This window comes from Eptesicus fuscus, chromosome 5, assembly GCF_027574615.1.
Source record: "Eptesicus fuscus isolate TK198812 chromosome 5, DD_ASM_mEF_20220401, whole genome shotgun sequence".
Taxonomy (NCBI): domain Eukaryota; kingdom Metazoa; phylum Chordata; class Mammalia; order Chiroptera; family Vespertilionidae; genus Eptesicus; species Eptesicus fuscus.
This window is the reverse complement of record NC_072477.1, coordinates 63,881,556-63,894,474: the sequence shown is the minus strand read 5'-3', so window position 1 is coordinate 63,894,474 and position 12,919 is coordinate 63,881,556. Positions and strand designations below refer to the sequence as shown.

The window sequence follows — 12,919 nt, the reverse complement described above, 5'->3', positions numbered from 1 at the left end:
TTATCCTGTAAGGGTCACCCTTTATCTCTGACGTGAGCTAAGTGTCACTCCGCCGCTGAGCCACAGCACAAGCACTGCACACTCTTCTGTTCTGGTTTGGGGCTTGCTTTTGCGCACTAAGGGAGAGCGAGGCATATAAATACCACTCCAAAGGGTTCTGTGAATGGAAAGCCACCAAGAACCACTGTGACAGGAATACTGTCTTTGTATGGCATGAGTGCATCCTCGGGGAAAAGCAGAATCTCAGAGCAGGTAGTCATCACTAAATATTTATTGAGTGCTTACTGTATGCAAGGCACTGGGGATACAGAGGTATAAGTCATGGCTCTGCCCTTAAGGAGCTCACAATCTAGTTGGAGAAACAGGACACACACACACACAGAGCAGTAACAACATAGGCGGGCTGAACAAACACGAACTGAACAGTACAGATAAGATAGAGGAGAGAATTGGGGTCACTAAAGGCTCCCGTGGGAAGGAAGCGCTGCACTGAGGAGGGGCCTGGTATTAGGAGGAGTGTCGCAGCACAGGGAGCAACACTGAAAGCACAGCTCAAGGCAGGAGCGCGCGGTGGTCCATGAAGTGCCGGTGGGTTTAACCGGCTGGCGGGAGGTTTTGTGCAGAGGGACTAAGAGAACAAGCGCGTCTCTGCCAGGAAGGGGTTTTTTTTACACCTGTTGCGTTTGGAGGAGTTGGCAGGACTTGCACACGACATTCTCACTCCTAAGGTCAGATATGGGAGCATGAGAATAAGTTAGTTCTTAGATTTTCCAAAATTTTTAATGTCACAGATCTCCTTTTTCCTAATGCCAACCTTGTTTCCTGTGTAGGTGTTTCACTGCCTGAATGAAATTCTAGATCTCTGCCACAGCTTCTGCTCGCTGGTCAGTCAGAACCTGGGCCCACTGGACGAACGTGGGGCCGCCCAGCTACGCATCCTGGTGAAGGTGAGTGGCCTGGCCAGTGGAAGTGGGCAGCCCCGTCCAAAGGATGGAGATGGCTTTGCCAATGGGGAACCATGTCTTTCCCTCTGAGGCAATAAAGCATTTCCCCATACACACACACAGAAATAAACAACAGGATACAAATATACAAATTTAAAGCGTTACTGGTGGATTTTGAAGCAGATAATTTTGTGCTGCCTCAGCATTCAAAAACAGTTCAGCTCTGGAGAGTGTATTCAGTCCACCAATATGCATAGGCTTTGCTCTCACTCTCCTAGCCAGGCTCCTTACTTCCTAAACTGACCCTCTTTCTCACTGAGATTATGTATCTCCCGTAACAAAAACGCACAGGCTCTCCACAGCCCGGGACACGACACAACGTGTTAATTTGAAGCTGGCTACTCAATTCCTACTGAGAATGAGAGGACTTCCACAGGAAGTCCTGCGTTCTGTGGACCCAGTACTAAGAAGTCATTTCAGGAGCTAAGAGAAAGGGGGATGTGGGAAGGCCAGGTGGTGCTGGAGAATTCTGAGCAAGGCTTCTTCCAAGGAACAGCCCGTCCCCCCTCCACATGGACAGGTGGTGAGTCCAGAGGAATGGCAACCTGAGTCCTTCTCTCTGCAGGGCTTTAGCCGCCAGTCTTCCCTCCTATTCAAGATTCTCTCCAGTGTCCGTAACCATCAGATCAACTCGGATTTGGCTCAACTACTGTTACGACTAGATTATAACAAATATTACACCCAGGCTGGTGGAACTCTGGGCAGGTAGGAACAACCCCTGGGGAACGCAGTGGACTATGTATGTGGCTTTTATAAAACAAGTTGTAGAATTCCAAAGCTGGAAGCAGGCTTTAGCCATTACCTAACCTGGGATAGGGACGTCTGGCCCGTGGGCCGTATAAGGCCCACACGATCATTGGGTCTGGCCCTGCCAAGGCATTAGAGGTGAGATAAATGTTTGGCCAAATATAGCAGGCTAATTTTTAAGCTGATAATTTTGTATGGCTTGCAAATAATACAAATATCCAAATGGCCCTTGGCAGAAAAAAGGCTCCCCACCCCTGATTCTAATCCATATATCTTCATTTTATAAACAAGGAAACTAAGGCTCAGAGAGATAGAGGGCTGTGTCTGATCATCTTTAATAATTTTATTGGGTATTTCCCAGTGAAAGTCATCATCATAGTAAATGACTACACTCCTAGGCTGAGATGGTTTTAAGTTCTTGGCTAGGTTGTGTATCGCCAGGCTGGGAAGCAGCATGGGTTCAGTTCCCAGTTCTGACATTAACTAGCTGTGCAGCTTCCATGTCTGCAAGCAGAGAATTGCCTTGTTAACTCTAAACTTCTTAAATCTCATACTGAGATGCAGTGGTTGTTGGCCTCACTCAGGTCTGTCCCATTTTAAAAAGCACTTTATTCTCCTTTCTCTGAAATGTCAAACATATTTTCCTAAGCAATTTTAGCAGGAGTCAGAGAAACTTTGAGTTTTAAGATGACATTATCTAGATCACAAGTTGCCCTGATTCATATTTCTGTGAAGAAAATCTTAGCAAAGCATGTTTGATGAGGTGTTTTGTTTTGTTTTTTCTCCTTTTTTTCTAGTTTCGGGATGTGAACATTTCTAGTTCACAAACTAAAATAACAAATCTATCCCCATTGCGTTCCGCCTTTAACAGAAGACTCAAAACCAATATCCCATTCTCTAGCCACTCGCCAAATATCTGCAAACTACTGAGATGGCTCTACCTTTCGCCCTAGAAGCGATTACTGAACATTCATGAGTACAGATCCTTCCCTTGTTCCCATGTGGAAGGGTCTGCCCCGCTTTAGGGGAGTTCTGAACTTGCCCACAAAGGAGGACATGTGGCATCAACTCTCTGCTGACCATGCAAGATCCATTCCATTGAGGACATTTGTCAGATAAGTTCATTTATTGAGCACCTACTATGTGCCTAGGTACTGTTCAAGCTGCAAGAAATACAAGCAGTAAGTAATCACAGATGAGAAAGTGAAATATTTTGTGGCCAGTGTGAAAAAGAAATTATATTTATAAATAGGTCAACTGCTGGATGTTACCACTGAGCAAGGAAGGCACCAGGTAAGCTAGGCTTCCCCTCCCCCACAGATCCTTTTTCCTCCTTCAGAAATTGATATTGAGAATGTTCCATCCTTAAGGATTTTCAATACTGTGAATCTGAAGAATTTTACCAATAACTTCCAATTATTTCAGACTGGTAAAAGGACAAATCTAGCTATTGACAATGTATTTAAAGTATTGTTTAACAAAGAAAAAGTTCCTTAAAAAAAAAAAAATGAGGTCAAATGGTTAGATTTCACATACTGAAAATTAGAATTATCCCATTTTAGGAGCCCAACCATCACTGGTAATCACTAATATTTATATCAGTGTGAATGAAAATAAATATTCATCTAATAATTTCCTTTAAACCAAAAAAGAATGCAGTATTCTGGCTTCAGTTTGTAGCCACTCAGTCTGGTCCTCATATCTTCATCTACCACATACTCTACCACCCTTACTCCCTGCAGTTATCGGCTAAAGATGGCCTCTTCCACTGCTGCCCCTGGAGCGGGGGCTAGCCAACATCGCCTGCGCCTGTTTTTATAAATAAAGCTTTATTGTTACACAGCTACTCTTCATTCATTACCCATCGTCTGTGGTTGCCTTTCATGCCATCATGGCAAAGGTGAGTAGCTGTGATACACAAAATGGCCCACAAAACCTAAAATGTTTACTATTTGGCAGAAAAAATATTTTTGACCCGTTTTACAGATCAAAGATATCAACAGGGATGATGCTACAGGCAGGGAAGGAACAACTTCCAGCATCTGTGACGATAGTAATGAAATTTAGTGCCTGTGACTAGTACCTGTAATGTTTCCAGGTGCCATCACTGTTTCTCGTGTTTATCCCTGTAGAAAGTCACTGCTCATTCACAGCAACTGGTCCTTTTGCCTTTTAGCTCTGAGAACACAGTACCCACAGGTCAGTTTAGTGATTTCAACTCTATGAAAACAGGTGTTTTTTTAATTGCCAGGAAACTCAGACTATGCTGAATTTCACTCAACTTTTGGCACAGCTATTAACCTGGGCCTACTGTAAAGTTTATTTTTTTAGATATATTGAATTTTAGACATCCCAGGATTACCTTTTGACAGTGAGGCCACAGAAAACTTTAAAAGTCACTCCTCGTTATTCTCCTTGCCTGGCTGTCCTCCTACAGTGAACAAGCCTATTGAAAGCCACAGAGAAGGTACTGTTTGTCTTACTGCTTCTTCTGAGATTAAGCTCAAAGAAGTGGATGAAGAAATCCCAGTTACTACAACCAAAGAGATTCAACATTTATTTTATCATAAAAGTCCAGCAAATAAAACTATATACAAGATCCATGCAAAGAGTCCAATTACACACAAGACACATTTAAAACCTTGTTAAAACACAGTCTCCACAACAGCAAGGAATAAAACCGATAAGACCAAGTATCCTTAGTGAGAAACATAATCGTGTTGGTATTTTGGATGCTGCTTGAATCCAATCCTCTCCCCAACAATGAGGCACTGGATCACCCACTCCTGTGACACCACCGGCAGCTGCAATGCTTCAGCACACTTCAGCACCGAGGCCGGGCACGAGGGGTCCGTCACCACCACGTCAAATACCCCTAAAGCAATATCTGCAGGAAGCAGGGGAAGGTGGACAAGGAAAGGAGACTCAATTTAACCCTCCATTAAAAAGCCAGATGTGCCTTCTAGCCAGGACATCCCACTCTGCCCAAGCTAAAACCCTTTATGTCAAACAGTGTGCTACTGATCACAACCAAAAGTGAAAAGTTATCCCCAAATGCGAACCTTATAGAAATGTTTAGCAGATGCACCACTGGACACCAACCGAAGCACAAACAGCCCAGTGCTTCACTCATGCTGGCTCACGCCTTGCAGGTGGTACTTTTCTTCTCTTAGATTAACCCTTTCCGTGTTTCTATCATCAGGACTGAGACAGACCACCAGGCTTAACTGCTATGGGTCTAAGGATATCCTTGGAGCAATAACCACACACACATTCTTTCCAGGTACCTTTGTTGTGGGCACTTGAATGGTGCTGCTTCACAGAGGCTGCCCCCCCGGTCATGAGGATCTCAGACCAGAGCTCCAGGAAGTTCTGCTGTTGGTCTGAAACCAGGAGGACCTTCAGATTCTGGAAAGGGTTTTCTCGGGGTTGCCTATGAAGGAGGCAGAGACACAGCACCTTGGAATTGGAAGGAACCTTCGCATGATAGATAGTATCAACAACAGCCCTTCTACGAAGGGACTGAGGTACATCTGGATGCTTTGGAAACCCCTACAGCTGGGCACCACACTCCTTCCCTCTTTCTGTGGACGATGTGTATTCTCTGGGATTGTGGTCTTCTAATCCACCCCTTCCATTTCCATGGTTGTCCTGGGCCCGAGAATAAGCCAAACCATGCTCCTAAGCCTACTTCTTCTTCTTTTTTTTTTTTTTTTTTAATTTTATTGATTTCAGAAAGGAAGGGAGGAGAGACAGAAACATCAATGATGAAACAAAGTCATTAATCGGCTGCCTCCTGCACGCCCCCTACTGGGGAATGAGCCTGCAACCCGGGCATGTGCCCTTGACCAGAATCAAACCCAGGACCCTTCAGTCTGCAGGCCAATGCTCTATCCACTGAGCCAAACCAGCTATGACCTAAGCCTACATTTTTAAATGCCTTACTTAAAACTTAGTCCCCTAACCTTATAGGTTGAGAATATTGAACTGACATGGAAATGCTCACACATTTTCAAAAGGTCCCTAACCACTATACCCTAAGGAGGTAAACTAGGTGAACTGCTTAAGTAATCTCAAACCTATTCAAAGTCTGTAATTTATCGTGTGATCATTTCTAGAAACATTCCAGTTTCTAGAAATATTTTCTCTCTAGATTCTTGTCCTCCCAAAGATGCTGTCTTCCTTTCCACCATTCTAGGTGGGCTCTTACTCACCAATCCAGAATTCTCTGCTCCTCAAGGCTGTACCCAGCTGGCAGCAGATAATTGCGGTAATTCTGTAGCTGGTTGGCATGGCAACTGTCATGGACCCAGACATGAGACACACAAGGAATCCCACTGGCAAGGCACAGGAAGTACTTCCGGGTTCGACAATGCTGATCCGCAATTAGGAGACACTGGTAAGCCGTGTTACACTGGAAGAAAAGGAGCAGAACTGATGGGTCTGGTGATGTCTGTGCAAAGCCCCCCAACCGTCCATGTCACGGAGAACAGATCCAAACACCCAGATACAGCTGCCCTTGAACAACATGGGTTTGAGTGGCACGGGTCCACGTACAGATTGTTCAATTGACCCACGCAGTTCAAGTCTGTGCTCAAAGGTCAGCTCTGCTGTTGGGAATCCAGGGGGAGGACTCGACTGGTTACACGTAGGTTTTCCACTGTGTGGAAGGTCAGCCCCCTGCACCCCATGTTGTTCAAGAATCCAAATTATGATGGAGCCTGTCCTGCCCAAGGTCTCACCTCACTGAAAGGCCCAGTGGCTCTCCCTGCCTCACCTGCAGCTTTCTGGGGGCCTAAATCCGGAAGGGACAACCAAACTCCAGGCATCCAGCATTTTAGGCAAAGAATCAAACATTGTAACAAGGATTTCTGTTAAACACAAATTTCAACCTGCTTTGTCCCAGCAGATTAACCCAAGACTCTAACTTCTCTTCCTTGTACACAGTAAAAATTCCATTTTATACAACAACCTTTTGGCCGTTTCCCAGTTCCTGAAATCTCTGGCTACTGTCCCTCTTGGGCCTCTTCTCAGTACAGCAGGTGGGCTCTCCATCACTGCGCCCTGGGAAGCTTCACAAAGAAACTCCTCACCTGAGCTTCATTGAAGTCTTCGAGAATGTAGCCAGCTCCTGCTCGAAGCTGGGATTCTGTGTACTGCTTGTTGAAAGGAGGAATTTCTAAAAATTCTATGTTAAAAAAAAAAAAAGACAACCAAGATAACAATTACTAGTAGTTGGTTTCTTCTTTGCTTCTTTATGCCTGCTTCTCCCTGCCCTCTCTCCCTCCCCAACTATGTCCAGAACACTAGATCCCAAAGACGGCTCAAGGGCTTCCCCATGGCTCAGAAAGAGATCTGTCTTGAGGCCCATAAAGTGCTGCCAAAAGGACAACGGGAGGGGCAGGGAAGATGAGAACGGAGGTAGGTCCCAGGCCTACAAACATCAAGCATTTCTGCACTAAGACTGACTCGTCAGACTGTTCATGGGGGATGGAAGCAATCACTACCCATAGTGATATATTCCAGTGTGAGGAACCTTTACCATCAGGAAGCTCTTCCTCATGTCTACCCTATGTCTCTCCCTCAAACTAAGCCCACTGTCTCTAATTCTGCCTTTTGTGGAGAACAGCTATTTAGCACTTTTTATAACAAAGCCTTCAAATTCTCCCTTCAGCTGCTTTTTTCCCCTTGTACACTAAAACACTGATAAACCAGAATGCTCAAAGTAAGGTTTTTAAAATTTAACAGATTAAGTGAAGATTAGCTGAAAATCCTGTTCAACCTTTTTATTGAAAACTATCTACCTTTGATGATCTTGAAGTACCTCAGGACACTGAACATCAATGACTGCTCTACAGTCTTGAGGGTGAAGAAGGAGTTATGAGAGATGAGGCTGAAGCTGTAATGACCCTAGGCAATTAGAAATCGCTTCTTTTGACCAAATATCTAATTTGAGCTTGTTTTCTTGTCATCTGCTCCTCTCATATATAAATAACACATTAAAAAAAGAAAAGAAAAAAAGCAAGACATTAGAGATTTTAGTTAATTAGGGGTTCTGTGAAATTAAGTGCCAACATACTTATCACAAATGAAAAACCCAACCAAATGCATAAAAGTACAATGCCAGACGGTTCCCCTTCCCCAGCAGACCCCTGCAGCGATGGCTCCCCCTCCGGTGCCCGCCCTGCCTGCTGGAGCTCCCCAGGCAATGTTACTGCCCCAAACTCGGGCCTCTATACCTTGAGTAGGTCTGATTGGCCAGCCTATTCACTTTTATTGCTCTTTTCTTGATTCAGCATTCTCCACATTTTTCTCAAAATAAAAACAAACTGGAAGTTCTAAAAGGAGTACTTCTCCGTTTTGTCACTGTATCCTTTGCCCCATCTGAATATAGCATGTCAGTTTTCAGTGCCAACCACTCCAGTGCTGAGTCCCTGCTGAGGTCCTTTACTTTTCTCAAGACTTAGGTCTTATGTCTGCTTAATCCAGCACTGTTTCTAGCCTTGACCTATTTAATTACCACTTGTATTTCCTTGCATTTGTGTGATCAAATATTACTTAGGTCTAGGCAGTCCATTTTTCTGTTTCTGAATTCGTTTGGATTTAAGTGACCCTATCCAACCAGAGGCTAAAATGAATAGGTTTTTAATCGCCTTGTTTAAATCAAGGACAAAGATACTAAAAAAACCAACTCCAGAGTCACTCCCTGTGGCTGATGGGTCCCCAATGGTATGCCACCTACTAAGACAGGGTTCAATGTTCTTAAATATTTAATAAATGTCTCAAGTTAAATTCAAATGTTTTACTGAGCTCCTGGCATCAAAGAGATTCCCATTCATCTGCAAAACATACCACATAGTTTCTTGAAAACTACAGAGGGTTGTTTTAGTGCAAGTGTCTCTAGGCTTCTTGAGATTGAGGAACCTCTAAACATTCTGTTATGCCAAAAAGATCAAGGATTTTGGTACAGTTGGGGGAATGTCCAAGGATGAAAGAGCAACATAAAGCAGACATTTTCACCATGACCACAATTTCCATGAGATCTCTCTAAAAAACTGTCCAAATTTCTCCTCATTTATACAAGGCCTACCTCTCCTCACTCATGGTTACAGGGTGGGATTAAAAACATTTCCTGTACCAGCAAGGGAGAATAGAAGGAATTTTTATGGGTCGAGTTTATAAGATCTCACACAGGCTCACAGGTTTTTAAGGAATTGGACAGTCTGCAATTCATACCAAAACTAGCTTTCTTGACCATGATATACCAACAAATAAAACATCTACAAAACTGCCTTGTGAAGTCCTGGTCCAGGGAAGGGTTGAGGAGTGTGTTGGAGAATAAAGACTAGAATCCAGTAATATTGTGAAAGCAAAATAAAGCAAGACCACACTTTTGATGCCATGACAAACCTCTTCCCAGAATCCCCAAGGGACTCCCAAATACTTATGATCAAAGTAAAACCACCTTCTTGGCTAGGAAAGTCCTCACACACCTTATCTCCCATTGCACCTACCTGACTTCTGTCTGACAGACGAGGCCTGGTGTACACTTAACCTTGAAACTCCACACCCTACAGCCTCTACACTGACCACTCTGTTTAAGCACCTTCCAGGGAGCATAAACCTTAACTGCAACTTCCTGACCACCCTTCCCATGTCCCCGTGCAGAGCCCCACGTGGCTGCAGTTGCCAAGAGCCAGTTTGGTTAGGAAAGAGGCATCCACACACCTGGAAGGCCGGCCATCGCACACCGGCAGCGGTGCTCTCTCACGGTCACAGGTTCCCTAACTTGATTCCCTTTTGTAAGACTCAGCATTAGCCAGAACGTGAACCTTGTAGAAAACATCATTCCACTTGGACCCTTAGCTTTCACAGCTACATTTGGATACTGCCGCCAATTACTTTTATTAAGTGTATTTACATTTGTATCTGTCCATTTCCTCTCCTAGATCACACACAGACAGCTGAAATAACTCTACCTCTCCCCACTGAAGCCTTCACTCAAACCCTAAGTAACAGACAACACAGAAATACAATGTATAGATTTAGTTTAAGGTTGAAGAGAGGTAGAGGAGTTGAAAGGCCTAGAAGCAGTTTCTCTGAAATCCCCCGGGGCCCTGGGCACCCCATAGTCCGTCTCACACAGACCTCAAGAGAATGAACCCCCACCCCCCCATGTGGGTTTTCTCTGGCAGGTGCCCCAGGACACAGACGGGGATTCAGAAACCTGTCCGGGATGACTGTAGTCGGTAAAATGAACCCTGGGTTCTAGTCCCAATCTACCATTATCGTGGACGGAAAGCAGTTATTTAACCTCCAAGCGTGTTTCCTCATCTGTAAAACAGATGAAAAGATCTATCTCCCATCGGCCTAACAGGGATTGTTTTGAGAAACCACTTACTAAGAAGAATTTTGTGAAAATAGTCTATAAACCAAGAATCAGGGTTATATTCATTTTTCCTGACCAAGACCCCAGTTGCCAGTTGTCCTGCCTGCGCTACAGATGGCTGGGGCCCGACCACCCGGCACATAAAGTGAGTGGAAATGAAGGACGTGCACGTGGCAGAGCCCCCAGGTCTCCCTAGGGCCTTACCTTCCTCCTCCTCGCTGCTTCCGGAAGGACCATCGGGCAGTTTGGAGCGACTGGCCAGCTTGTCGCTGGTGGTGGCCATGGTGAGGAGAAAGGCGTAGCCTAGGAACAAGGTCTTGTTGAGCGGCAGAGGCCCTCTGTGCTCGTCCAGGGCGGAGGGCTCACCCATGTCTCCGCTCTCACAGGGGCTCACGAACTCGCCTGCCCCCACCGCTCCTGAGAGAGACAGAGGCGGAGTTACTAGATGGATACACACCACGGCCAGGGCATGCCAGATGGGTAGGCAACGTCCTGATGGACTTTTCACCAAAGACCGTTCATTCCTATGGCCAACAACCTAGAACAAAACTTCCTTATATATTTTACACAGTCATGACATTGTATACATTGTTTTCATAGATGACATCCACTTTTTATTTACTGAGAAATGTCCCCAAAAGATAAACCAAAATGGTGCATAGAATACTAGGTAGTAAATGTGTTTTTTACACGTTGATGGAGCCACATCAAAACAGCCTGCTTCAACTGTGCCAGTTTCCAACACCCGGGGAGGGAAGTGACCCAGCCAGTCCAGGGCTCCCGGAACACCCATGCTCGGAGTGCACCCAAAAATCCTTGAGGAGAAAATGAGTACCTGACTTGAAGAAGCTGAGTCGTAGGCTCATTAGGAGGCTAAGATGACAGACAGGTCATGCCTCCCTAAAATAAAACCAGCAGCAAGAGAACAGGGTGACGCAGCACGTATGAGCCTGGACTTCACAATCAGTTGGCCTGCGTTTGCGTTCTGGATCACCTTGGAAGGCTTTTCTGTGCCTCAGATTCTTTAACTGGAAGGTGAGCTCTAGCACCTGTCCCTCCTGGGGAAGCTATGAGGTAACATGTATGAAGCACTGAGGTCCATGCTTCACATGCCCTGAAGCTCAGCAGATGTGCGGGACAGATGCGGAGATGACACAACTCAAATACACATGAAACAGGGGGAGCTCTGCTGCCGGACAACGAAACCATCAACTTCCTCCTCGGCTGGACCGCGCCCCCTCAGGGCAGGCGCTGAGGCCCGGACCTCTGCCCCCCCACAGCCCACAGAGGCCGGCTGCGTCACAGCAGAGACTCAGTCAACAACAGGCGGGTAAACTCTGATAACAAGAAGCATGAAGGACGGAAAGGGGTTGTCTGAGGGACAGTAGGGAGAGGGGAGATGCAGGCCCTGAGGTGAGAAGGGAGCAGTTTCCCGAGGCAGAAGAAGGTGCTGGGAAAGGAAGAGATCAGATCGAAGACTGATTTCCACCTTTTTGAATAGGTGGGATTTCACCTATTTTGAATCTGCTTAAAACTCAGTGTTTCTCCTTTCCCTCCTAGAACCTACAGAGAAGTCAACTAATGTTTCCGATCGAGACTGTCTCTATCCACCTCCACTGCACTCTGCTGGGAAATGGGGGAGGGGTGCAGAGAGCTGTCTGAGTGCCACCTGTGGGCTGGCGAGGGCCTCCAACGCTGGAGCCAGGACAGAGGAGGCAGTGCCTCCTATCAAACTCCTGTCTCCAGCAGCTGACTTGCACTGGGCCATGGTCTGAGGGAGGAGGCCCGGGGGAGCCCTCACCAGGTTTCACAGTGGCAGACTTCCGGCCTCTCTTGGCAGGGGACCGTTCCTCTTCAGATGTGATAAGTTTCCTTTTGCCTGAGAGAGCTCCGGCGGAGGCACGCGGGCTTTCCGTGACCTTCCGGGTCGGGGTGGTGCTGCTGCTGCTGGAGGCAGTGTGGGTGGCTGGGGAGCTGACGTTACTGCGCCGTTTCCGTTTCCCTTCCACCAAGTTATCTGTGACAGGATAAGCCAGATGTCAGCTTCTCTCTCTAAGCCCTGAACTCCAAGAAGATGGGCAGAGCCTGACCTAGATACCACCGTGACCTTTCACCAGCCTCCCACGGGCAGAGGCCTTTCAAGGCTCCATATTTCCTGTTCCCATCTCTGCCGTGACTGACGTGTGTGTGTTCCCCAACAGAACTGGGGAGCCATTCGGTCCTGGGACGGAAATAAAGACAAGCAGTGGCTCCAGAAAATGACGGCTCGTCGCCATCTCATAAACCACAGGGGACAGTAAGGCTTATGGGAGATTGCTGAAAGCTCTAGAAGCCGCTCCTCCCACACACAGGAGCCCAGAGGCACCGTCTCACCTAAGCTGATATCTGCTGCCTTGGTGAGGGGCGTCACTGCCTCATAAGGGCCAAGGCCATACTGCTCTCGCAGTCTGTTTCCTTGCTCCAAGGACAGGATGACGGCCATTCGCTTGTACCACTTCCTTTGGCCTTCTTTCTCAATGCTGTAGTACAGCTCTCCAGACTCCTTCCTGTGCCCTTTCACCACGCCTGGTGAAGAAAACAAAGAAGCTTGCTGTTGTTTTAGGCTGCCCAGCACCCACTCACAACGGCTCTGCTTTGCAGAACAGGCTAAGTACGGGAATCAGGTGATCCAACAGTGGGCTGAAGTTACGCTTTAACAAAACCCCAGTTGTCGATCTCAAACCCCACCACTTAGGATACATGTAGCTAGGACCCTGACATCGGGACATGGAAAGTCTCT

The 12,919-nt window shown here is 46.4% G+C and overlaps 2 protein-coding genes across 2 annotated transcripts in view; one reads left to right on the top strand and one right to left on the bottom strand.

The window, feature by feature from the left end:
• TUBGCP4 (tubulin gamma complex associated protein 4) overlaps window positions 1–3,593 on the top strand; it is a 50,698-nt gene extending 47,105 nt beyond the window's left edge. Inside the window, exons 16-18 of the mRNA XM_054716296.1 lie at window positions 831–947; window positions 1,570–1,709; window positions 2,549–3,593. Of these exons, the coding sequence (XP_054572271.1) occupies window positions 831–947; window positions 1,570–1,709; window positions 2,549–2,561 (270 nt within the window). The 3' untranslated portion in view covers window positions 2,562–3,593. The remainder of the gene's footprint in view (window positions 1–830; window positions 948–1,569; window positions 1,710–2,548) is intronic.
• A 696-nt stretch (window positions 3,594–4,289) lies between these two features.
• TP53BP1 (tumor protein p53 binding protein 1) overlaps window positions 4,290–12,919 on the bottom strand; it is an 86,656-nt gene continuing 78,026 nt past the window's right edge. Inside the window, exons 22-28 of the mRNA XM_008143058.3 lie at window positions 12,514–12,705; window positions 11,942–12,157; window positions 10,345–10,557; window positions 6,845–6,939; window positions 5,966–6,165; window positions 5,039–5,184; window positions 4,290–4,638 (exon numbers count right to left, since the gene is read on the bottom strand). Of these exons, the coding sequence (XP_008141280.2) occupies window positions 4,451–4,638; window positions 5,039–5,184; window positions 5,966–6,165; window positions 6,845–6,939; window positions 10,345–10,557; window positions 11,942–12,157; window positions 12,514–12,705 (1,250 nt within the window). The 3' untranslated portion in view covers window positions 4,290–4,450. The remainder of the gene's footprint in view (window positions 4,639–5,038; window positions 5,185–5,965; window positions 6,166–6,844; window positions 6,940–10,344; window positions 10,558–11,941; window positions 12,158–12,513; window positions 12,706–12,919) is intronic.